This window comes from Bombina bombina, chromosome 11 (assembly GCF_027579735.1).
Source record: "Bombina bombina isolate aBomBom1 chromosome 11, aBomBom1.pri, whole genome shotgun sequence".
NCBI classification, from domain to species: domain Eukaryota; kingdom Metazoa; phylum Chordata; class Amphibia; order Anura; family Bombinatoridae; genus Bombina; species Bombina bombina.
Genome location: NC_069509.1, coordinates 201,553,220 through 201,580,775, shown reverse-complemented (window position 1 = coordinate 201,580,775; position 27,556 = coordinate 201,553,220). Strand labels below are relative to the sequence as shown.

Below are 27,556 nucleotides of genomic sequence, written 5' to 3'. Positions count from 1 at the left end.
CCTTACTGTTACTGAACTCTGCTTGTCTGACCACTCTGCTGCTTAACCCTTGAATTGCTGGATTACCTTACTGTTACTGAACTCTGCTTGTCTGACCACTCTGCTGCTTAACCCTTGAATTGCTGGATTACCTTACTGTTACTGAACTCTGCTTGTCTGACCACTCTGCTGCTTAACCCTTGAATTGCTGGATTACCTTACTGTTACTGAACTCTGCTTGTCTGACCACTCTGCTGCTTAACCCTTGAATTGCTGGATTACCTTACTGTTACCGAACTCTGCTTGCCTGACCACTCTGCTGCTTAACCCTTGAATTGCTGGATTACCTTACTGTTACTGAACTCTGCTTGTCTGACCACTCTGCTGCTTAACCCTTGAATTGCTGGATTACCTTACTGTTACTGAACTCTGCTTGTCTGACCACTCTGCTACTTAACCCTTGAACTTCTGGATTACCTTACTGTTACTGAACTCTGCTTGTCTGACAACTCTGCTACTTAACCCTTGAATTGCTGGATTACCTTACTGTTACTGAACTCTGCTTGTCTGACCACTCTGCTACTTAACCCTTGAATTGCTGGATTACCTTACTGTTATTGAACTCTGCTTGCCGGACCATTCTACTGGTTTACCCCTGAATTGCTAAACTGCTGGATTGCCTTTCTGTTGCCGAACTCTGCCTGTCTCTGACCATTCTCTGCCTTAATCTTATTGCCGTGAAGGACTACCCAGTCTACCGTGAGGACTGCTTACCTCATTTCTTAAACTCACCTTGTTCTGGGATATTTCCTTATCCTTCCACTTGACGCCAGGATAAGAAGAGTATTCACCAAGTTTGGTCTGATAGTGAAATATCCCACGAGCATTACAAGCATACATTGTTCGAGGAGAAGCAAGGACTAACCTGCTGACCTCCAACCGCTAATAACCACCACAACTCTTACTGAAGAGGATTACACAGACACAGCATTACCCCAATCCTTGCTTGCAGGGAAACTACCCATTAAAGGCTACAAACTTAATTCTCTTCAGAGCACCATCTTCGCACACCTCCTGGATATACGAAGGCAAAGAATGACTGGGGGATTGTGGGAAGTGGGAGGGATACTTAGCGCTTTGCTGGGGTGTTCTTTACTCCTCCTGGTGGCCAGGAGTTGAATTCCCACTAGTAATTAGAATAGATTCATGGACTCTCCATGCCATTGGAAGAAAGCTGGTTTTGTTCTTTGAAACCACAACCTATTAAAATGGGTTAAGCTTGCAAGCAAATCTGATCTCTTTGTTTGATCACTTCCTGTATACACACATGCTTCTTTATATTATCTCTGTCTGTAAACCAAAGCCCAATACATAGAGAAAACAACTAAAAATTTACATTTTATAACTTATCTCTTCTAACCGCCACTGGGAGTGTAATTTCTTCTGCTGGCTGTGTTTATATAGTTTGTTAATAGCCTGGACTTAAGTATATAAACTGTCAGTATAGGAAGGGAAACACTTTCTCGTATCATAAACACTCATAATTGTTCTGTTTGTTAAAACTCTAAAATAACATAATAGTAAGGATATAAAGAGGTTAAAAGAATCCTAAATCAGCCTATTATATTTATATAGTGCCATTTTTAGCTAATAAGAACTAAAATATAGAGTTCATATACACACAAGAAAATAAATCCAAACATTAATGAAAAAATATTACATAGAGAAAAAATGACTTGTAAAATAGTTCTATTCAAAATATGATCATGTACAATGACCAATATAACCGTAATAAAGTCAAACCACAGATGTTTTGCAATGCATTAACAGATCCGTTATAAAAATAAGATTAACATAACAATCAACCATCTATTAGGAAATGATACAATAAGGTTACATATATGATACAACTAAAATACTAACTACATATTGTATAAAATCACGGATAATGCAGCAAGACATTGTATATAATTGTCAACATGAACAGCCAATCAAATTCAATTAGGAAACTTCATCTGAACCACGATTGGTCAGATGTACTCTGATGCATAAACATGGTAAATAGTAACAACCTGAGATCAACAGACATACAGAACGACTTATAGATACATACCACTCGCCCTGGAAACAGCCTATCATAAAGAGAAGGAGGGACTTCCAAACAAATAAATAGTAACAAACAAAGCCGAAACGTCCTCCTCCAAAGAAGTGTGATGTGAAACGCGCGTCGGGGCGTACATACCAGGAGCACTGTCTCCTCATTTTTAACCTAGCTTACTCCATGGTTTAATAACGCGGTCTTGAAATAATAATAGCCAGTATAAAGATAAATATAGCTCCCAGAATAGAAGGAGCTTAGCCTCAGATAGTTGATTTGATCTAAAAACTATTTATAGGCTAAGGATAACTCCCTATAGCGGAAAGCATACCATTCACATAACGTTATATGTTTTCAAGCAGCAATATTATGGTCAACCTAGGAGTTTAAGTATTTTTAAGTCAGCATGTATGTTTTGCGCTTGTTTGTTATATAATTTCAATAAAGTAATTTGAGTGAATGTTGTATGTATGAATTTCTTAGACTATTTTTCAAAGCACTATATCATGTTAAACTGACTTCTTGTGCTTTTTCAGTAAAGTATTCGTTGTACTTGTTAGTCACCTTCATAACAAACAGGTTTTCGATATAATACAGAAGATTTAATTACGGTTTGTTACCAGTGATTATAAATAGTGCACAAACCCACACAGTTCAAACCATCAATGACCCTAACAGACTGCCGATGTGCCCGTATTGTGCCCTCTGGGAATAACTCACATCATACCCGGGGTCACTATTTCTCATTAAAGGGACAGTAAAGTTATAATTAGACATTCATGATTCAGACAGAGAATATCATTTTAAACAACTTTGCAATTTACTTATATTATTTAATTTGCTTCCTTCTCTTGTTATCATTTGCTGAAAGGTTTATCTAGGAGATCTCAGGAGCAGCAAAGAACCTAGGTTCTAGCTGCTTATTGGTGGCTGCATATATACTGATTGTCATTGGCTCACCCATGTGTTCAGTTAGCAACCAGTAGTGCATTGCTGCTCCTTCAACAAATGATACCAAGAGAATGAAGCAAATCTGATAATAGAAGTAAACTGGAAAGTTGTTTAAAATTGTTTTACCTAAATCATGAAAGAAAAGTTTTGGGTTTCCTGTCCCTTTAAGCAGAGAAGCTTCTCACCCACTGTGAAATAAAACCAGGTCCCTTCACATGAAACAAGAAACCTCTAAATGATGGATACATAGGGAGCGATGAAGCAAGTCCCAGACTGTAACACATGTGACACTTTCCCTACGTACCTGTGTAAAAGAGAACGTATAGCGCCCGGTGCCATGTTGTGTGCAGGTAGTGACGCGCTTTCCTCCCAATGCTCTGCTTCGTCCCAATCAGCTTGCCGGTACTGCCAGACAACAAGACACCCTGCAGCTAAGAAGAGAAACAGAACGATTAGCTGCGCTTATAATCCTCTCCATGTGCTATTTATACACTGTCTCATTAGTAGAGTCGCTGCTGACACACCAGAACACACCAGAACAAACACACCAAAACACACCTGAAACACACCAGAACACACCTGAAACACACCAGAGCACACCACAACACACCAGAGCACACCACAACACACCAGAGCACACCACAACACACCAGAGCACACCACAACACACCTGAAACACATCAGTACACACTAAAACACACCAAAACACCACACCAAAACACCACACCAAAACACACCAGAAAACATCAGAACACACCAGAAAAACACACCAAAACACACCTGAAACACATCAGAACACACTAAAACAAACCAAAACACACCAGAACACACCTGAAACACATCAGAACACACTACAACACACCACAACACAACACACCAGAACACACCTGAAACACACCAGAACACACCTGAAACACACCAGAACACACCTGAAACACATCAGAACACACCTGAAACACATCAGAACACACTTGAAACACACCAGAACACACCTGAAACACATCAGAACACACCACAACACACCAGAACACACCTGAAACACACCAGAACACACCTGAAACACATCAGAACACACCACAACACACCAGAACACACCTGAAACACACCAGAACACACCTGAAACACACCAGAACACACCACAACACACCAGAACACACCACAACACACCAGAACACACCAGAACACACCTGAAACACATCAAAACACATCTGAAACACATCAGAACACACCTGAAACACATCAGAACACACCTGAAACACACCAGAACACACCACAACACACCAGAACACACCACAACACACCAGAACACACCTGAAACACATCAGAACACACCACACCAGAACACACCACAACACACCAGAACACACCAGAGCACACCAGAACACACCTGAAACACATCAGAACACACCTGAAACACATCAGAACACACTACAACACATCAGAACACACTACCACACACCACAACACAACACACCAGAACACACCACAACACACCAGAACACACCAGAGCACACCAGAACACACCAGAGCACACCAGAACACACCTGAAACACATCAGAACACACCTGAAACACATCAGAACACACTACAACACATCAGAACACACTACAACACACCACAACACAACATACCAGAACACACCAGAACACACCTGAAACACATCAGAACACACCTGAAACACATCAGAACACACCACAACACACCAGAACACACCTGAAACACACCAGAACACACCTGAAACACACCAGAACACACCAGAACACACCTGAAACACATCAGTACACACTAAAACACACCAAAACACCACACCAAAACACCACACAAAAACACCACACCACACCTGAAACACACCAGAACACACCAGAAACACATCAGAACACACCTGAAACACATCAGAACACACCTGAAACACATCAGAACACACCACAACACACCTGAAACACACCACAACACACCTGAAACACATCAGAACACACCACAACACACCAGAACACACCTGAAACACATCAGAACACACCTGAAACACATCAGAATACACCTGAAACACATCAGAACACACCTGAAACACATCAGAACACACCTGAAACACACCAGAACACACCTGAAACACATCAGTACACACTAAAACACACCAAAACACCACACCAAAACACATCAGAACACACCTGAAACACATCAGAACACACCTGAAACACATCAGAACACACCTGAAACACATCAGAACACACCACAACACACCTGAAACACATCAGAACACACCACAACACACCAGAACACACCTGAAACACATCAGAACACACCTGAAACACACCAGAACACACCTGAAACACACCAGAACACACCTGAAACACACCAGAACACACCTGAAACACACCAGAACACACCACAACACACCAGAACACACCTGAAACACATCAGAACACACCTGAAACACATCAGAACACACCTGAAACACACCAGAACACACCTAAAACACATCAGAACACACCTGAAACACACCAGAACACACCTGAAACACATCAGAACACACCACAACACACCAGAACACACCTGAAACACACCAGAACACACCTGAAACACATCAGAACACACCTGAAACACATCAGAACACACCACAACACACCTGAAACACACCAGAACACACCTGAAACACATCAGAACACACCTGAAACACATCAGAACACACCTGAAACACATCAGAACACACCACAACACACCAGAACACACCTGAAACACACCAGAACACATCAGAACACACCACAACACACCAGAACACACCTGAAACACATCATAACACATCTGAAACACACCAGAACACACCTGAAACACATCAGAACACACCTGAAACACATCAGAACACACCTGAAACACATCAGTACACACTAAAACACACCAAAACACCACACCAAAACACACCTGAAACACATCAGAACACACCTGAAACACACCAGAACACACCTGAAACACATCAGAACACACCTGAAACACACCAGAACACACCTGAAACACATCAGAACACACCTGAAACACATCAGAACACACCTGAAACACATCAGAACACACCTGAAACACATCAGAACACACCTGAAACACATCAGAACACACCTGAAACACATCAGAACACACCTGAAACACATCAGAACACACCTGAAACACATCAGTACACACTAAAACACACCAAAACACCACACCAAAACACCACACCAAAACACCACACCAAAACACCACACCAAAACACCACACCAAAACACCACACCAAAACACACCTGAAACACATCAGAACACACCTGAAACACATCAGAACACACCTGAAACACACCAGAACACACCAGAACACACCTGAAACACACCAGAACACACCTGAAACACATCAGAACACACCAGAACACACCAGAACACACCTGAAACACATCAGAACACACTAAAACACACCAAAACACACCTGAAACACATCAGAACACACTAAAACACACCAAAAACACATCAGAACACACCTGAAACACATCAGTACACACTAAAACACCACACCAAAACACCACACCAAAACACCACACCAAAACACCACACCAAAACACCACACCAAAACACCACACCAAAACACCACACCAAAACACACCTGAAACACATCAGAACACACTAAAACACACCAAAACACACCTGAAACACATCAGAACACATCAGAACACACTAAAACACACCAGAACACACCTGAAACACATCAGAACACACTAAAACACACCAAAACACACCTGAAACACATCAGAACACACTAAAACACACCAGAAACACATCAGAACACATCAGAACACACTAAAACACACCAAAACACACCTGAAACACACCTGAAACACATCAGAACACACTAAAACACACCAAAACACACCTGAAACACATCAGAACACACTAAAACACACCAAAACACACCTGAAACACATCAGAACACATCAGAACACACTAAAACACACCAGAACACACCAGAACACACCAGAACACACCTGAACCCATCAGAACACACCTGAAACACATCAGAACACACCTGAAACACATCAGAACACACCTGAAACACATCAGAACACACCTGAAACACATCAGAACACACCTGAAACACATCAGAACACACCACAACACACCAGAACACACCTGAAACACACCAGAACACACCTGAAACACACCAGAACACACCTGAAACACATCAGTACACACTAAAACACACCAAAACACCACACCAAAACACCACACCAAAACACATCAGAACACACTAAAACACACCAAAACACACCTGAAACACATCAGAACACACTAAAACACACCAAAACACACCTGAAACACATCAGAACACATCAGAACACACTAAAACACACCAAAACACACCTGAAACACATCAGAACACACTAAAACACACCAAAACACACCTGAAACACATCAGAACACACTAAAACACACCAAAACACACCTGAAACACATCAGAACACATCAGAACACACTAAAACACATCAGAACACATCAGAACACATCAGAACACATCAGAACACACCAGAACCCACCAGAACACACCTGAACCCATCAGAACACACCTGAAACACATCAGAACACACCTGAAACACATCAGAACACACCTGAAACACATCAGAACACACCTGAAACACATCAGAACACACCTGAAACACACCTGAAACACACCAGAACACACCTGAAACACACCAGAACACACCTGAAACACACCAGAACACACCTGAAACACACCAGAACACACCTGAAACACATCAGTACACACTAAAACACACCAAAACACACCTGAAACACATCAGAACACATCAGAACACACTAAAACACATCAGAACACATCAGAACACACCAGAACACACCAGAACACACCTGAACCCATCAGAACACACCTGAAACACATCAGAACACACCTGAAACACATCAGAACACACCTGAAACACATCAGAACACACCTGAAACACATCAGAACACACCTGAAACACATCAGAACACACCACAACACACCAGAACACACCTGAAACACACCAGAACACACCTGAAACACACCAGAACACACCTGAAACACACCAGAACACACCTGAAACACATCAGTACACACTAAAACACACCAAAACACCACACCAAAACACCACACCAAAACACATCAGAACACACTAAAACACACCAAAACACACCTGAAACACATCAGAACACATCAGAACACACCAGAACACACCTGAACCCATCAGAACACACCTGAACCCATCAGAACACACCTGAAACACATCAGAACACACCTGAAACACATCAGAACACACCTGAAACACATCAGAACACACCTGAAACACATCAGTACACACTAAAACACACCAAAACACCACACCAAAACACCACACCAAAACACCACACCAAAACACCACACCAAAACACCACACCAAAACACCACACCAAAACACCACACCAAAACACCACACCAAAACACCACACCAAAACACACCTGAAACACATCAGAACACACCTGAAACACACCAGAACACACCTGAAACACACCAGAACACACCTGAAACACATCAGAACACACCTGAAACACATCAGAACACACCAGAACACACTAAAACACACCAAAACACACCTGAAACACATCAGAACACACTAAAACACACCAAAAACACATCAGAACACACCTGAAACACATCAGTACACACTAAAACACACCAAAACACCACACCAAAACACACCTGAAACACATCAGAACACACTAAAACACACCAAAACACACCTGAAACACATCAGAACACACTAAAACACACTAAAACACACCAGAACACACCTGAAACACATCAGAACACACTAAAACACACCAAAACACACCTGAAACACATCAGAACACACCAAAACACACCTGAAACACATCAGAACACATCAGAACACACTAAAACACACCAAAACACACCTGAAACACATCAGAACACACTAAAACACACCAAAACACACCTGAAACACATCAGAACACACTAAAACACACCAAAACACACCTGAAACACATCAGAACACACCAGAACACACCAGAACATATCAGAACACACCAGAACACACCTGAACCCATCAGAACACACCTGAAACACATCAGAACACCCCTGAAACACACTAAAAGACACTAGAACACACCAGAATGAACACACCAGAACGAACACACCAGAACGAACACACCAGAACGAACACACCAGAACGAACACACCAGAACGAACACACCAAAACACACTAGAACCCACCAAAACACACTAGAACACATCTGAACCCATCAGAGCCCATCAGAACACACCAGAACACATCTGAACCCATCAGAACACACCTGAACGAACACACCAGAACGAACACACCAAAACACACTAAAACACACTAGAACCCACCAAAACCCACCAGTACACACCAAAACCCACCAAAACCCACCAAAACACACCAGAACACACTAGAACACACTAGAACACATCAGAACACACTAAAACACTGGCTGAGATTGTACACCCAGGTGAGAACGATACATCACAATTGTAACTCACCCTGCAGCTAATTAGACACTGAAGGACACAGAACAAAGCAAAGGCATCAAATTAATTATATTAAAGGGACAGTCTACACTAAAATTGTTATTGTTTAAAAGTATAGACAACGTCTTTATTATCTATTCCCTAGCTTTGCACAAACATTGTTATATTAATATACTTTATAACATTTAAACCTATACATTTCTGCCTGTTTCCAAGTCACTACAGACAGCCTCTTATTACATGCTTTTTTATCTGCTAATCACAACAGGAGACTACTAGTTCATGTGTGCTATATAGATAGCAATGTGTTCACGCGCCAGGAGTTATTTATTGGAATCCCCATGGGAGCATTTCAGTTTTGAATATAAGCATTTTAGTAACATACATCTATTAGCAAAAATGCTTCTAACAAAAGTTATAGCTGTTTCAGAAGTGTATTTAAGTATGCTCCGTGCACCAGCATTTTAAACACAGCACTTGCTCAGAGAGCCTAAAGTGCTTGTACATCTGGTAATGACTTAGTTTGTTAATTGCTGACATGATACAAGCACCAGTTATTATCTGAGCAGCTGCAGTATTTAACATGCTGGTGCACTGAGAAAAAAAAAATCTATGTATGCTTCACATGCACAGAAAAATGTTAACACTAAAACAGTGATAACTTTTACTAGAAGCATTTTTTCCCAATACATTTATAATGCAAATATGTATTCAAAGATGTCATTATTATCATCATTTATTTGTATCGCGCCGCCAAATTCCGTAGCGCTCTATGTGCATTTAAATTTTGACCGGAATGTCCCTTTAAGAGTTAGCACAACACAGTACTAAATGAAAGTCAATAGATCATACATTTAAAGTCATGTGATCAGGGGGCTGACAGAAGAAGCTTAGATACAGGGTAATCACAGAGGTAAAAAGTATATTAATATAACTGAGATAAGGGGCAGTCTGCAGAGGGTTAGATACAAGGTAATCACAGAGGTAAAAAGTATATTAATATTACTGAGATAAGGAGCAGTCTGCAGAGGCTTAGATACAAGGTAATCACAGAGGTAAAAAGTATATTAATATAACTGAGGTAAGGGCAGTCTGCAGAGGCTTAGATACAAGGTAATCACAGAGGTAAAAAGTATATTAATATAACTGAGATAAGGGGCAGTCTGCAGAGGGTTAGATACAAGGTAATCACAGAGGTAAAAAGTATATGAATACAACTGAGATAAGGAGCAGTCTGCAGAGGCTTAGATACAGGATAATCACAGAGGTAAAAAGTATATGAATATAACCGAGATAAGGGGCAGTCTGCAGAGGGTTAGATACAAGGTAATCACAGAGGTAAAAAGTATATTAATATAACTGAGATATGGGGCAGTCTGCAGAGGCGTAGATACAGGGTAATCACAGAGGTAAAAAGTATATTAATATAACTGAGATAAGGGGCAATCTGCAGAGGCGTAGATACAGGGTAATCACAGAGGTAAAAAGTATATGAATATAAATGAGATAAGGAGCAGTCTGCAGAGGCTTAGATACAGGGTAATCACAGAGGTAAAAAGTATATGATTATAACAGATAAGGGGTAGTCTGCAGAGGTGTAGATACAGGGTAATCACAGACGTAAAAATTATAATAATATAACTGAGATAAGGGGCAGTCTGCAGAGGCTTAGATACAAGTAATCACAGAGGTAAAAAGTATATTAATATAACTGAGATAAGGGGCAGTCTGCAGAGGCTTAGATACAAGGTAATCACAGAGGTAAAAAGTATATTAATATAACTGAGATAAGGGGCAGTCTGCAGAGGTTTAGATACAAGGTAATCACAGAGGTAAAAAGTATATTAATATAACTGAGATAAGGGGCAGTCTGCAGAGGCTTAGATACAGGATAATCACAGAGGTAAAAAGTATATTAATATAACTGAGATAAGGGGCAGTCTGCAGAGGCTTAGATACAAGGTAATCACAGAGGTAAAAAGTATATTAATATAACTGAGATAAGGAGCAGTCTGCAGAGGCTTAGATACAGGGTAATCACAGAGGTAAAAAGTATATGAATATAACTGAGATAAGGGGCAGTCTGCAGAGGCGTAGATACAGTGTAATCACAGACGTAAAAAGTATATTAATATAACTGAGATAATGGGCAGTCTGCAGAGGTTTAGATACAAGGTAATCACAGAGGTAAAAAGTATATTAATATAACTGAGATAAGGGGCAGTCTGCAGAGGCTTAGATACAAGGTAATCACAGAGGTAAAAAGTATATTAATATAACTGAGATAAGGAGCAGTCTGCAGAGGCTTAGATACAAGGTAATCACAGAGGTAAAAAGTATATGAATATAACTGAGATAAGGGGCAGTCTGCAGAGGCTTAGATACAGGGTAATCACAGAGGTAAAAAGTATATTAATATAACTGAGATAAGGGGCAGTCTGCAGAGGGTTAGATACAAGGTAATCACAGAGGTAAAAAGTATATGAATATAACTGAGATAAGGGGCAGTCTGCAGAGGGTTAGATACAAGGTAATCACAGAGGTAAAAAGTATATGAATATAACTGAGATAAGGGGCAGTCTGCAGAGGCTTAGATACAAGGTAATCACAGAGGTAAAAAGTATATTAATATAACTGAGATAAGGAGCAGTCTGCAGAGGCTTAGATACAAGGTAATCACAGAGGTAAAAAGTATATTAATATAACTGAGATAAGGAGCAGTCTGCAGAGGGTTAGATACAAGGTAATCACAGAGGTAAAAAGTATCTTAATATAACTGAGATAAGGAGCAGTCTGCAGAGGGTTAGATACAAGGTAATCACAGAGGTAAAAAGTATATGAATATAACTGAGATAAGGGGCAGTCTGCAGAGACGTAGATACAGGGTAATCACAGACGTAAAAAGTATATTAATATAACTGAGATAAGGGGCAGTCTGCAGAGGGTTAGATACAGGGTAATCACAGAGGTAAAAAGTATATTAATATAACTGAGATAAGGGGCAGTCTGCAGAGGTGTAGATACAGGGTAATCACAGACGTAAAAAGTATATTAATATAACTGAGATAAGGGGCAATCTGCAGAGGGTTAGATACAAGGTAATCACAGAGGTAAAATGTATATTAATATAAATGAGATAAGGGGCAGTCTGCAGAGGCTTAGATACAAGGTAATCACAGAGGAAAAAAGTATATTAATATAAATGAGATAAGGGGCAGTCTGCAGAGGCTTAGATACAAGGTAATCACAGAGGTAAAAAGTATATTAATATAAATGAGATAAGGAGCAGTCTGCAGAGGCTTAGATACAAGGTAATCACAGAGGTAAAAAGTATATGAATATAACTGAGATAAGGGGCAGTCTGCAGAGGCGTAGATACAGGGTAATCACAGAGGTAAAAAGTGTATTAATATAACTGAGATAAGGGGCAGTCTGCAGAGGCATAGATACAGGGTAATCACAGAGGTAAAAAGTATATTAATATAACTGAGATAAGGGTCAATCTGCAGAGGGTTAGATACAAGGTAATCACAGAGGTAAAAAGTGTATTAATATAACTGAGATAAGGGGTATTCTGCAGAGGCTTAGATACAAGGTAATCACAGAGGTAAAAAGTATATTAAATATAAATGAGATAAGGGGCAGTCTGCAGAGGCTTAGATACAAGGTAATCACAGAGGTAAAAAGTATATTAATATAACTGAGATAAGGGGTATTCTGTGGAGGCTTAGATACAAGGTAATCACAGAGGTAAAAAGTGTATTAATATAACTGAGATAAGGGGTATTCTGTGGAGGCTTAGATACAAGGTAATCACAGAGTTAAAAAGTATATTAATATAACTGAGATAAGGGACAGTCTGCAGAGGCTTAGATACAAGGTAATCACAGAGGTAAAGAGTATATGAATATAACTGAGATAAGGGGCAGTCTGCAGAGGCGTAGATGCAGGGTAATCACAGAGGTAAAAAGTGTATTAATATAACTGAGATAAGGGGCAGTCTGCAGAGGCATAGATGCAGGGTAATCACAGAGGTAAAAAGTATATTAATATAACTTAGATAAGGGTCAATCTGCAGAGGGTTAGATACAAGGTAATCACAGAGGTAAAAAGTGTATTAATATAACTGAGATAAGGGGTATTCTGCAGAGGCTTAGATACAAGGTAATCACAGAGGTAAAAAGTATATTAAATATAAATGAGATAAGGGGCAGTCTGCAGAGGCTTAGATACAGGGTAATCACAGAGGTAAAAAGTATATTAATATAACTGAGATAAGGGGTATTCTGTGGAGGCTTAGATACAAGGTAATCACAGAGGTAAAAAGTATATTAATATAACTGAGATAAGGGGGCAGTCTGTAGAGGGTTAGATACAAGGTAATCACAGAGGTAAAAAGTATATTAATATAACTGAGATAAGGAGCAGTCTGCAGAGGCGTAGATACAAGGTAATCACAGAGGTAAAAAGTATATTACTATAACTGAGATAAGGGGCAGTCTGCAGAGGGTTAGATACAAGGTAATCACAGAGGTAAAAAGTATATGAATATAACTGAGATAAGGGGCAGTCTGCAGAGGCTTAGATACAGGGTAATCACAGACATAAAAAGTATATTAATATAACTGAGATAAGGGTCAGTCTGCAGAGGTTTAGATACAAGGTAATCACAGAGGTAAAACATATATTAATATAACTGAGATAAGGGGCAGTCTGCAGAGGCTTAGATACAAGGTAATCACAGAGGTAAAAAGTATATTAATATAACTGAGATAAGGAGCAGTCTGCAGAGGCGTAGATACAGGGTAATCACAGACATAAAAAGTATATTAATATAACTGAGATAAGGGGCAGTCTGCAGAGGTTTAGATACAAGGTAATCACAGAGGTAAAAAGTATATTAATATAACTGAGATAAGGGGCAGTCTGCAGAGGCTTAGATACAAGGTAATCACAGAGGTAAAAAGTATATTAATATAACTGAGATAAGGAGCAGTCTGCAGAGGCTTAGATACAGGGTAATCACAGAGGTAAAAAGTATATGAATATAACTGAGATAAGGGCAGTCTGCAGAGGCGTAGATACAGTGTAATCACAGACGTAAAAAGTATATTAATATAACTGAGATAATGGGCAGTCTGCAGAGGCTTAGATACAGGGTAATCACAGAGGTAAAACGTATATTAATATAACTGAGATAAGGGGCAGTCTGCAGAGGCTTAGATACAAGGTAATCACAGAGGTAAAAAGTATATTAATATAACTGAGATAAGGAGCAGTCTGCAGAGGCTTAGATACAAGGTAATCACAGAGGTAAAAAGTATATTAATATAACTGAGATAAGGGGCAGTCTGCAGAGGGTTAGATACAAGGTAATCACAGAGGTAAAAAGTATATGAATATAACTGAGATAAGGGGCAGTCTGCAGAGGGTTAGATACAAGGTAATCACAGAGGTAAAAAGTATATGAATATAACTGAGATAAGGGGCAGTCTGCAGAGGCTTAGATACAAGGTAATCACAGAGGTAAAAAGTATATTAATATAACTGAGATAAGGAGCAGTCTGCAGAGGCTTAGATACAAGGTAATCACAGAGGTAAAAAGTATATTAATATAAGTGAGATAAGGAGCAGTCTGCAGAGGCTTAGATACAAGGTAATCACAGAGGTAAAAAGTATATGAATATAACTGAGATAAGGAGCAGTCTGCAGAGGGTTAGATACAAGGTAATCACAGAGGTAAAAAGTATCTTAATATAACTGAGATAAGGAGCAGTCTGCAGAGGGTTAGATACAAGGTAATCACAGAGGTAAAAAGTATATGAATATAACTGAGATAAGGGGCAGTCTGCAGAGGCTTAGATACAGGGTAATCACAGAGGTAAAAAGTATATTAATATAACTGAGATAAGGGGCAGTCTGCAGAGGGTTAGATACAAGGTAATCACAGAGGTAAAAAGTATATGAATATAACTGAGATAAGGGGCAGTCTGCAGAGGCGTAGATACAGGGTAATCACAGAGGTAAAAAGTGTATTAATATAACTGAGATAAGGGGCAGTCTGCAGAGGCATAGATACAGGGTAATCACAGAGGTAAAAAGTATATTAATATAACTGAGATAAGGGTCAATCTGCAGAGGGTTAGATACAAGGTAATCACAGAGGTAAAAAGTGTATTAATATAACTGAGATAAGGGGTATTCTGTGGAGGCTTAGATACAAGGTAATCACAGAGGTAAAAAGTGTATTAATATAACTGAGATAAGGGGTATTCTGTGGAGGCTTAGATACAAGGTAATCACAGAGTTAAAAAGTATATTAATATAACTGAGATAAGGGACAGTCTGCAGAGGCTTAGATACAAGGTAATCACAGAGGTAAAAAGTATATTAATATAAATGAGATAAGGAACAGTGTGCAAAGGCTTAGATACAGGGTAATCACAGAGGTAAAAAGTATATTAATATAACTGAGATAAGGGGCAGTCTGCAGAGGCTTAGATACAAGGTAATCACAGAGGTAAAAAGTATATTAATATAACTGCGATAAGGGGCAGTCTGCAGAGGCTTAGATACAAGGTAATCACAGAGGTAAAAAGTATATTAATATAACTGAGATAAGGGGCAGTCTGCAGAGGCTTAGATACAAGGTAATCACAGAGGTAAAAAGTATATTAATATAACTGCGATAAGGGGCAGTCTGCAGAGGCTTAGATACAAGGTAATCACAGAGGTAAAAAGTATATTAATATAACTGAGATAAGGGGCAGTCTGCAGAGGCTTAGATACAAGGTAATCACAGGTAACACAGGTAAAAAAGGAAATTTATGCTTACCTGATAAATTGATTTCTTCTACAATACGACGAGTCCACGGGTTCATCCTTTACTTGTGGGATATTATCCTCCTGCTAACAGGAAGTGGCAAAGAGCACCACAGCAGAGCTGTCTATATAGCTCCTCCCTTGACTTCACCCCCCAGTCATTCGACCAAAGGTACAGGAAGGAAAAGGAGAAACTAAAAGGTGCAGAGGTGACTGAAGTTTTAAACAAAAAATAATATAATCTGTCTTAAATTGACAGGGAGGGCCGTGGACTCGTCGTATCATAGAAGAAATCAATTTATCAGTTAAGCATAAATTTCCTTTTCTTCTACAAGATACGACGAGTCCACGGATTCATCCTTTACTTGTGAGATACAATACCAAAGCTACAGGACACCGATGAACGGGAGGGACAAGACAGATACCTAAACAGAAAGCACCACTGCTTGAATAACTTTTCTCCCAAAGATAGCCTCAGAAGGAGCAAAAGTATAAAATTTGTAAAATTTGAAAAAGGTATGAAGGGAAGTCCAAGTCACCGCCTTACAAATCTGTTCAACAGAAGCATTGTTTTTAAAAGCCCATGAGGAAGCCACAGCCCTAGTAGAATGAGCTGTAATTTTTTCAGGAGGCTGCTGTCCAGCAGTCTCGTATGCCAAACGGATGATGCTTTTCAGCCAAAAAGAAAGAGAGGTAGCCGTAGCTATTTGACCCCTACGCTTTCCAATATAGACAACAAATAGAGAACATGTTTGATGGAAATCCTTGGTCGCTTGTAAGTAAAACTTCAAGGCACGAACCACATCCAAGTTATGTAACAGACGCTCCTTCTTAGAAGAAGGATTAGGACACAGAGAAGGAACAACAATTTCATGATTAATATTCTTATTTGAAACAACCTTAGGAAGGAATCCAGGTTTAGTGCGCAAAACCACCTTATCAGAATGGAATATAAGATAAGGCGAGTCGCATTGTAACGCAGATAGCTCAGAAACTCTTCGAGCAACTAAAAACAGAACTTTCCAAGATAGAAGTTTAATATCTATGGAATGCATGGGTTCAAACGGAACACCTTGAAGAACATTAAGAACATTAAGAACTAAATTCAAACTCCATGGCGGAGCAACAGGTTTAAACACAGGCTTAATTCTAACCAAAGCCTGACAAAATGACTGAACGTCTGGGACATCTGCCAGACGCTTGTGTAGTAAGATTGACAAAGCAGAAATCGGTCCCTTTAAGGAACTAGCTGATAACCCCTTCTCCAATCCTTCTTGGAGAAAGGACAATATCCTAGGAATCCTGATCTTACTCCATGAGTAGCCTTTAGATTCGCAACAATAAAGATATTTACGCCATATCTTATGGTAAAATTTCCTAGCGACAGGCTTTCAAGCCTGAATCAAGGTATCAATGACCGGCTCAGAGAATCCCTGCTTAGATAAAATCAATTGTTCAATCTCCAGGCAGTCAGTTGCAGAGAAATTAGATTTGGATGTTGGAACCTGAATGAGAAGGTCCTGTCTCAGTAGCAGTTTCCATGGTGGCAGAGATGACATTTCCACCAGATCTGCATACCAAGTCCTGCGTGGCCACGCAGGCGCTATCAAGATTACCAAAGCCCTCTCCTGTTTGATTCTGGCAATCAGACGAGGTAGGAGAGGAAAAGGAGGAAACACATAAGCCAGGTTGAACGACCAAGGTACTGCTAGAGCATCTATCAGTACTGCTTGAGGATCCCTTGATCTGGACCCGTAACAAGGAAGTTTGGCATTCTGACGAGATGCCATCAGATCCAATTCCGGTGTGCCCCATTGATGAATCAATTTTGCAAACACCTCTGGATGGAGCTCCCACTCCCCCGGATGAAAAGTCTGACGACTTAGAAAATTTGCTTCCCAGTTCGCCACTCCTGGGATATATATTGCTGATAGATGGCAAGAGTGAGTCTCTGCCCATCGAATTATTTTGGAAACCTCTTTCATCGCTAGAGAACTCTTTGTTCCCCCTTAATGATTGATATATGCTACAGTCGTGATATTATCCGACTGGAATCTTATAAATTTGGCCGAAGCCAGCTAAGGCCACGCTTGAAGCGCATTGAATATCGCTCTCCGTTCCAGAATATTTATTGGTAGTAGGGACTCCTCCTGAGTCCACACACCCTGAGCCTTCAGGGAATTCCATACTGCACCCCAGCTCAAGAGGCTGGCGTCCGTCGTCACTATGACCCATGCTGGCCTGCGGAAGCACATTCCCTGGGACAGATAATCCTGTGACAATCGCCAATGAAGAGAGTCTCTGGTCTCTAGATCCAGATTTATCCGCAGAGATAAATCCGCATAATCCCCATTCCACTGTCTGAGCATGCACAGCTGCAGTGGTCTGAGATGTAAGCGAGCAAACGGAACTATGTCCATTGCCGCTACCATTAACCCAATGACCTCCATACACTGCGCCATTGATGGCCGAGGAATGGAATGAAGTGCTCGGCAAGTAGTTAAGATCTTTGATTTTCTGACCTCCGTCAGAAAAATTTTCATGTCTACCGAGTCTATCAGAGTTCCTAGGAATGGAACTCTTGTCAGAGGAACTAGTGAACTCTTTTTTATATTCACCTTCCATCCATGAGTTCTTAGAAAAGCCAACACAATGTCCGTGTGAGATTTGGCTAGATGGTAAGTTGACGCCTGAATCAAAATATCGTCCAGATAGGGCGCCACTGCTATGCCCCGCGGCCTTAGAACCGCCAGAAGGGACCCTAGCACCTTTGTGAAGATTCTGGGAGCTGTGGCCAATCCAAAAGGAAGGGCCACAAACTGGAAATGTTTGTCCAGGAAGGCGAACCTGAGGAACTGGTGATGATCTTTGTGGATAGGAATGTGAAGATACGCATCCTTCAAATCCATGGTGGTCATATATTGACCCTCCTGGATCATTGGTAAAATTGTTTGTATGGTCTCCATCTTTAACGATGGGATTCTGAGAAATTTGTTTAGAATTTTGAGATCTAAAATCGGTCTGAAGGTTCCCTCTTTTTTGGGAACCACAAAGAGATTGGAGTAAAACCCCTGCCCTTGTTCTAATTTTGGAACTGGGCAGATTACACCCATGGTATATAGGTCTTCTACACAGCTTAAGAACGCCTCTCTTTTTGTCTGGTCTACAGACAAACGTGAAAGATGAAATCTCCCTCTTGGGAGAGAATCCTTGAATTCTACACGATACCCCTGGGTCACAATTTCTAATGCCCAGGAATCCTGAACGTCTCTTGCCCAAGCCTGAGCGAAGAGAGAAAGTCTGCCCCCTACTAGATCCTGTCCCGGATCGGGGGCTGCCCCTTCATGCTGTCTTGGTAGCAGCAGCGTGCTTCTTGGCCTGTTTACCTTTATTCCAGGTCTGGTTAGGTTTCCAGACTGACTTGGATTGAGCAAAGTTCCCCTCCTGCTTGGAGGTGGAAGTAGAGGGACCGCCTTTAAAGTTTCGAAAGGAACGAAAATTATTCTGTTTGGTCCTCATTTTAACCGTCTTGTCCTGAGGAAGGGCATGACCTTTACCTCCAGTAATGTCAGAAATGTTCTCCTTTAGTTCAGGCCCAAATAGGGTCTTACCGTTAAAGGGAATAGCTAAAAGCTTGGATTTAGATGACACATCAGCAGAACAAGACTTAAGCCATAATGCTCTACGCGCTAAAATGGCAAAGCCTGCAATCTTTGCTGCTAATTTAGCCATTTGGAAAGCAGCATCTGTAATAAAAGAATTAGCTAGCTTGAGAGCCTTAATTCTATCCAAAATATCATCTAATGGGGTCTCAACCTTAAGAGACTCCTCTAGAGCCTCAAACCAAAAAGCTGCTGCAGTAGTTACTGGAACAATGCACGCTATAGGTTGTAGAAAAAAAACCTGATGAATAAACAATTTCTTTAGAAGCCCCTCTAATTTTTTATCCATAGGATCTTTGAAAGCACAACTGTCCTCAATAGGTATAGTTGTACGCTTAGCCAGGGTAGAAATAGCTCCCTCCACCTTAGGGACCGTCTGCCACGAATCCCAAATGGTTTCAGATATGGGAAACATTTTCTTAAAAGTAGGAGGGGGAGAGAACGGAATGCCTGGTCTATCCCATTCCTTAGTAACAATGACCGAAATTCTTCTAGGGACCGGAAAAACAGTGTAAGTAGAGACCTCTAGATATTTATCCATTTTACACAGTTTCTCTGGTGGGATGACAATAGGGTCACAATCATCCAGAGTCGCTAAGACCTCCCTGAGTAACAAGCGGAGGTGTTCAAGCTTAAACTTAAAGGCCATCACATCCGAGTCTGTTTGAGGGAACATCTTTCCTGAATCAGAAAGCTCTCCCTCAGCCAACAATTCCCCCACCCCCAAATCAGAACACTGTGAGGGTACATCGGAGATGACCAATAACGCGTCAGAGGGCTCAGCATTTACTCTAATACCTGACCTGCTGCATTTACCCTGTAAACCTGGCAGTTTAGATAATACCTCTGTAAGGGTAGTAGACATAACTGCAGCCATATCTTGCAGGGTGAAAGAATTAGACCCACTAGAAGTACTTGGCGTCGCTTGGGCGAGCGTTAAAGGTGGCGACATTTGGGGAGAAGCAGATGGCATAACCTGATTCTCTTCTGACTGAGAATTATCCTGAGACATACTTTTATCAGCTAAAATATGTTCTTTGCAATGTAAGGCCCTTTCAGTACATGAGGGACACATTTGAAGTGGGGGTTCCACAATGGCTTCTAAACACATGGAACATTGACTTTCCTCAATGTCAGACATGTTAACACAGGCTAGTAATGACCACAAACAGGCTTGAAAACACTTTATTTAGTGAAAAAAAATAATCTGAAAAACGGTATTGCGCCTTTAAGAGAAAAAAAAGCATACAAATTTTCCAAAACTGCTTTAAAATGATAAAATTACCCCAATTTTAGTATATATGTGCCTTATCTTGCCAGCTAAGATTGCACCACAAGGAAAGGAATACTTAACCCTTAATGACAAAAACTTTATTCAAAAAAAGTTATGATTAACCAAAAAAAACCCTGCTGTGGCGCCTACCTGCCCTCAGGGGTCTGTAAAACCAGTTTAACACTTCGATTAGGCCCAATCCTTCCTTTGAGGCCCACCGAAGCTGGAGCTTGCTGCTTGCATGGGGAATTCAACTGCGCAACTGAGGCGCGAAAATAGGCCCCGCCCATCTACATCGATATCTCACAGCCTTGCAAAGAAACTGCTACAAAGCGGTCTAAAACCTAGCCATGTGGGTTTCAATATACCCAGGTCTAAAATAAGCCATGTGCACCCTCCATTGCCATAAAAATAAAAACGTTTGCTTCACACAAAAGAAAAAAACGTTAAAAGTCCCCCAAACATAAAATCGTTTGCCAACAAACATTATGCCATCAGTGTCAACCATTTTTTCAGCCCAACATACAGGTTCCAGTAACACCCTTCTCTTTCACATTAGGATTACTGCTTAACCCTTCCCTTATGGGAATACTGTCAGCCAATTCTGAAATAACACAGTCTCTCCAGAAAAAAAATGACTGAACATACCTCAATGCTTGTAGCATGAAAACCGCTCCTCACACTGAAGTTTCTTAAGTACTCCTCAGCCAATCTGTGGGAACTACTCTGGATCTTAGTGACAACTGCTAAGATCATCAGTCTCCAGGCAGAAGTCTTCATCCATCTGCTGCCTGGGAAAAAATAGCACTCACCGGTACCATTTAAAATAAAAAAGTCTTGCTTGAAGAAAATAAAAACTATCATTTTATCACCTCTATCACTTTACCCTTCCTATTACTTAGTGTAGACAAAGAGAATGACTGGGGGGTGGAGTCAAGGGAGGAGCTATATAGACAGCTCTGCTGTGGTGCTCTTTGCCACTTCCTGTTAGCAGGAGGATAATATCCCACAAGTAAAGGATGAATCCATGGACTCGTAATCACAGAGGTAAACAGAATATTAATATAACTGAGATAAGGAGCAGTCTGCAGAGGCTTAGATACAAGGTAATCACAGAGGTAAAAAGTATATTAATATAACTGAGATAAGGAGCAGTCTGCAGAGGCTTAGATACAAGGTAATCACAGAGGTAAAAAACAAAATTTATGCTTACCTGATAAATTTATTTCTTTTGCGATGTACCAAGTCCACGGTTTCATCTTTACTTGTGGGATATTAACCTTCCCTACAGGATGTGGCAAAGAGAGCACCCACAGCAGAGCTGTCTATATAGCTCCCCCCTTAACTTCACCCCACAGTCATTCGACAGAAGGCTTAGGAAGAAAAAGGAGAAACTATAAGGTGCAGAGGTGACTGAAGTTTTCAATAAGAAATACTATCTGTCTTGAATAGACAGGGCGGGTCGTGGACTCTGTACATCGCAAAAGAAAGAAATTTATCAGGTAAGCATAAATTTTGTTTTCTTTTGCAAGATGTACCGAGTCCACGGTTTCATCCTTACTTGTGGGATACCAATACCAAAGCTTTAGGACACGGATGAAGGGAGGGACAAGACAGGAACCTAAACGGAAGGCACCACTGCATGCAGAACCTTTCTCCCAAAAACAGCCTCCGAAGAAGCAAAAGTATAAAATTTGTAAAATTTGGAAAAGGTATGAAGCGAAGACCAAGTTGCAGCCTTACAAATTTGGTCAACAGAAGCATTTTTAAAAGCCCATGTGGAAGCCACCGCTCTAGTAGAGTGAGCTGTAACCCTTTCGGGAGGCTGCTGTCCAGCAGTCTCATATGCCAAACGGATTATGCTTTTCAGCCAAAAGGAAAGAGAGGTAGCCGTAGCCTTTTGACCTCTACGCTTTCCAGAATAGACAACAAACAAAGAAGATGTTTGACAGAGATCTTTGGTTGCTTGCAAATAAAACTTCAAAGCACGAACCACGTCCAAGTTGTGCAACAGATGTTCCTTCTTAGAAGGAGGATTAGGACACAGAGAAGGAACAACAATTTCCTGATTGATATTCCTGTTAGTAACAACCTTAGGAAGGAATTCAGGTTTGGTACGCAAAACCACCTTATCAGCATGGAAAACAAGATAAGGCGAGTCGCATTGTAATGCAGATAGTTCAGAAACTCTTCGAGCTGAAGAGATAGCAACTAGAAACAGAACTTTCCAAGATAGAAGCTTAATATCTATGGAATGCATGGGTTCAAACGGAACCCCTTGAAGAACTTTAAGAACTAAATTCAAACTCCATGGCGGAGCAACAGGTTTAAACACAGGCTTGATTCTAACTAAAGCCTGACAGAACGCCTGAACGTCTGGGACATCTGCCAGACGCTTGTGCAGTAGAATTGATAAAGCAGATATCTGTCCTTTTAAGGAACTAGCTGACAATCCCTTCTCCAATACTTCTTGGAGAAAGGACAAAATCCTAGGAATCCTGATCTTACTCCATGAGTAACCTCTGGATTCGCACCAATAAAGATATTTACGCCATATCTTATGATAGATTTTCCTGGTGACAGACTATTGAGCCTGAATCAAGGTATCTATGACCGACTCAGAGAAACCCCGCTTTGATAAAATCAAGCGTTCAATCTCCAATCAGTCAGCCGCAGAGAAATTAGATTTGGATGCTTGAACGGACCTTGAATCAAAAGGTCCTGTCTCAGCGGTAGAGTCCATGGTGGAAGAGAAGACATGTTCACCAGGTCTGCATGGAATGGTGGAAACACATAAGCCAGGTTGAACGACCAGGGTACTGCTAGAGCATCTATCAGTACTGCCTGAGGATCCCTTGACCTGGACCCGTAACGAGGAAGTTTGGCGTTCTGACGAGACGCCATCAGATCCAATTCTGGTGTGCCCCATAGCTGAATCAGTTGAGCAAACACCTCCGGATGGAGTTCCCACTCCCCCGGATGAAAAGTCTGACGACATAGAAAATCCGCCTCCCAGTTCTCTACCCCTGGGATATAGATTGCTGATAGATGGCAAGAGTGAGTCTCTGCCCATCGGATTATTCTGGAAACTTCTATCATCGCTAGGGAACTCCTTGTTCCCCCCTGATGATTGATATAAGCCACAGTCGTGATGTTGTCCGACTGAAATCTGATGAATCTGGCCGAAGCCAGCTGAGGCCACGCCTGAAGAGCATTGAATATCGCTCTCAGTTCTAGAATATTTATTGGTAGGAGGGCCTCCTCCTGAGTCCACAAACCCTGTGCTTTCAGGGAATTCCAGACTGCACCCCAGCCCAGTAGGCTGTCGTGTGTCGTCACTATAACGCACGCTGGCCTGCGGAAACACATTCCCTGGGACAGGTGATCCTGTGACAACCACCAAAGAAGAGAATCTCTGGTCTCCTGATCCAGATTTATCTGAGGAGATAAATCTGCATAATCCCCATTCCACTGTCTGAGCATGCATAGTTGCAGTGGTCTGAGATGTAAGCGAGCAAACGGAACTATGTCCATTGCCGCTACCATTAGTCCGATTACCTCCATACACTGAGCCACTGACGGCCGAGGAATGGAATGAAGAGCTCAGCAGGTGGCTAATTTTTTTTATTTCCTGACCTCCGTCAGAAATATTTTCATGTCCACCGAGTCTATCAGAGTCCCTAGGAATGAAACCCTTGTGAGAGGTGAAAGATAACTCTTTTTTACGTTCAGCTTCCACCCATGAGATCTTAGAAAGGCCAACACGATGTCCGTGTGAGACTTGGCTAGTTGGAAAGTCGACGCTTGAATTAAGATATCGTCTAGATAAGGCGCCACTGCTATGCCCCGCGGCCTTAGGATCGCCAGAAGGGACCCTAGCACCTTTGTGAAAATTCTGGGAGCTGTGGCCAACCCGAAGGGAAGAGCCACAAATTGGTAATGCCTGTTCAGAAAGGCGAACCTGAGGAACTGATGATGATCTCTGTGAATAGGGATGTGTAGATACGCATCCTTTAAGTCCACGGTGGTCATGTATTGACCCTCCTGGATCATTGGTAAAATAGTCCGAATGGTCTCCATCTTGAAGGATGGGACTTTGAGGAATTGGTTTAGGATCTTGAGATCTAAGATTGGTCTGAAGGTTCCCTCCTTTTTGGGAACCACAAACAGATTGGAGTAAAACCCTTGCCCTTGTTCTGCTTTCGGAATAGGCCGGATCACTCCCATGGTATGTAGGTCTTCTACACAGCCTAAGAAAACCTCTCTTTTTGTCTGGTTTGCTGACAATTGAGAAAGATGAAATCTCCCCCTTGGAGGAGAATCCTTGAAGTCTAGAAGGTATCCCAGGGTTACGATTTCTAAAGCCCAAGAGTCCTGAACATCTCCTGCCCAAGCCTGAGCAAAGAGAGAAAGTCTGCCCCCTACTAGATCCGCTTCCGGATCGGGGGCTATCCCTTCATGCTGTCTTGGTGGCAGCAGCAGGCTTCTTGGCCTGTTTACCTTTGTTCCAAGCCTGGTTAGGTCTCCAGACTGACTTGGATTGAGCAAAGTTCCCCTCTTGCCTTGCAGCAGGGGAAGAGGAAGCGGGACCACCTTTGAAGTTTCGAAAGGAACGAAAATTATTTTATTTGGTCCTCATCTTATTTGTCTTATCCTGAGGGAGGGCATGACCTTTCCTTCCAGTGATATCTGAAATTATCTCTTTCAGTTCAGGCCCGAATAGGGTCTTACCCTTGAAAGGGATGATCAAAAGCTTAGATTTTGATGACACATCAGCCGACCAGGACTTAAGCCATAACGCTCTACGCGCTAAAATGGCAAAACCTGAATTCTTTGCCCCTAATTTAGCCAGTTGAAAAGCTAAGGTACCATTTTAAAATAAACTCTTGCTTGAAGAAAATAAAAACTAACAGTTTATCACCTCTTTCACTTTATCCTTCCTGTTTAGAGCCGGCAAAGAGAATGACTGTGGGGTGGAGTTAAGGGGGGAGCTATATAGACAGCTTTGCTGTGGGTGCTCTCTTTGCCACTTCCTGTAGGGAAGGATAATATCCCACAAGTAAGGATGAAACCGTGGACTCGGTACATCTTGCAAAATAAAGTATATTAATATAACTGAGATAAGGGGCAGTCTGCAGAGAGTTAGATACAGGGTAATCACAGAGGTAAAAAGTATATTAATATAACTGAGATAAGGAGCAGTATGCAGAGGCTTAGATACAGGGTAATAACAGAGGTAAAAAGTATATTAATATAACTGAGATAAGGAGCAGTATGCAGAGGCTTAGATACAAGTTAATTACAGAGGTAAAAAGTGTATTAATATAACTGAGATAAGGAGCAGTCTGCAGAGGCTTAGATACAGGGTAATCACAGAGGTAAAAAACATAATTTATGCTTACCTGATAAATTTATTTCTCTTGTGATGTATCGAGTCTACGGATTTATCCATACTTGTGGGATATTCTCCTTCCCTACAGGAAGTGGCAAAGAGAGCACCCACAGCAGAGCTGTCTATATAGCTCCTCCCTTAGCTCCACCCCCCAGTCATTCGACCGAAGGCTAGGAAGAAAAAGGAGAAACTATAGGGTGAAGTGGTGACTGAAGTTTTTTAAATAAAAATATACTGCCTGTCTTAAATAAACAGGACGGGCCGTGGACTCGATACATCACAAGAGAAATAAATTTATCAGGTAAGCATAAATTATGTTTTCTCTTGTAAGATGTATCGAGTCCACGGATTCATCCATACTTGTGGGATACCAATACCAAAGCTTTAGGACATGGATGAAGGGAGGGACAAGACAGGTACCTTAAACAGAAGGCACCACTGCTTGTAGAACCTTTCTCCCAAAAATAGCCTCCAAAGAAGCAAATGTATTGAATTAGGAAAATTTGGAAAAAGTATGAAGTGAAGACCAAGTCGCCGCCTTACAAATCTGTTCAACAGAAGCCTCATTTTTAAAAGCCCATGTGGAAGCCACAGCTCTAGTAGAATGAGCAGTAATTCTTTCAGGAGGCTGCTGGCCAGCAGTCTCATAGGCCAAACGGATGATGCTTTTCAGCCAAAAGTAAAGAGAGGTAGCCGTAGCCTTTTGACCTCTCCATTTACCAGAATAAACAACAAACAATGAAGATGTTTGACGGAAATCTTTAGTTGCTTGTAAGTAGAACTTTAAAGCACGAACCACATCAAGATTGTGCAACAGACGTTCCTTCTTTGATGAAGGATTAGGAC

The 27,556-nt window shown here is 41.2% G+C and overlaps 1 protein-coding gene across 1 annotated transcript in view; it reads right to left on the bottom strand.

Annotated features, from left to right (window-relative positions):
• The window catches only part of FAM234A (family with sequence similarity 234 member A), a 315,359-nt gene that overhangs the window by 133,770 nt on the left and 154,033 nt on the right, over window positions 1-27,556 (bottom strand). The window contains exon 6 of the mRNA XM_053694290.1: window positions 3,333-3,459. Coding sequence (XP_053550265.1) covers window positions 3,333-3,459 — 127 coding nt within the window. The remainder of the gene's footprint in view (window positions 1-3,332; window positions 3,460-27,556) is intronic.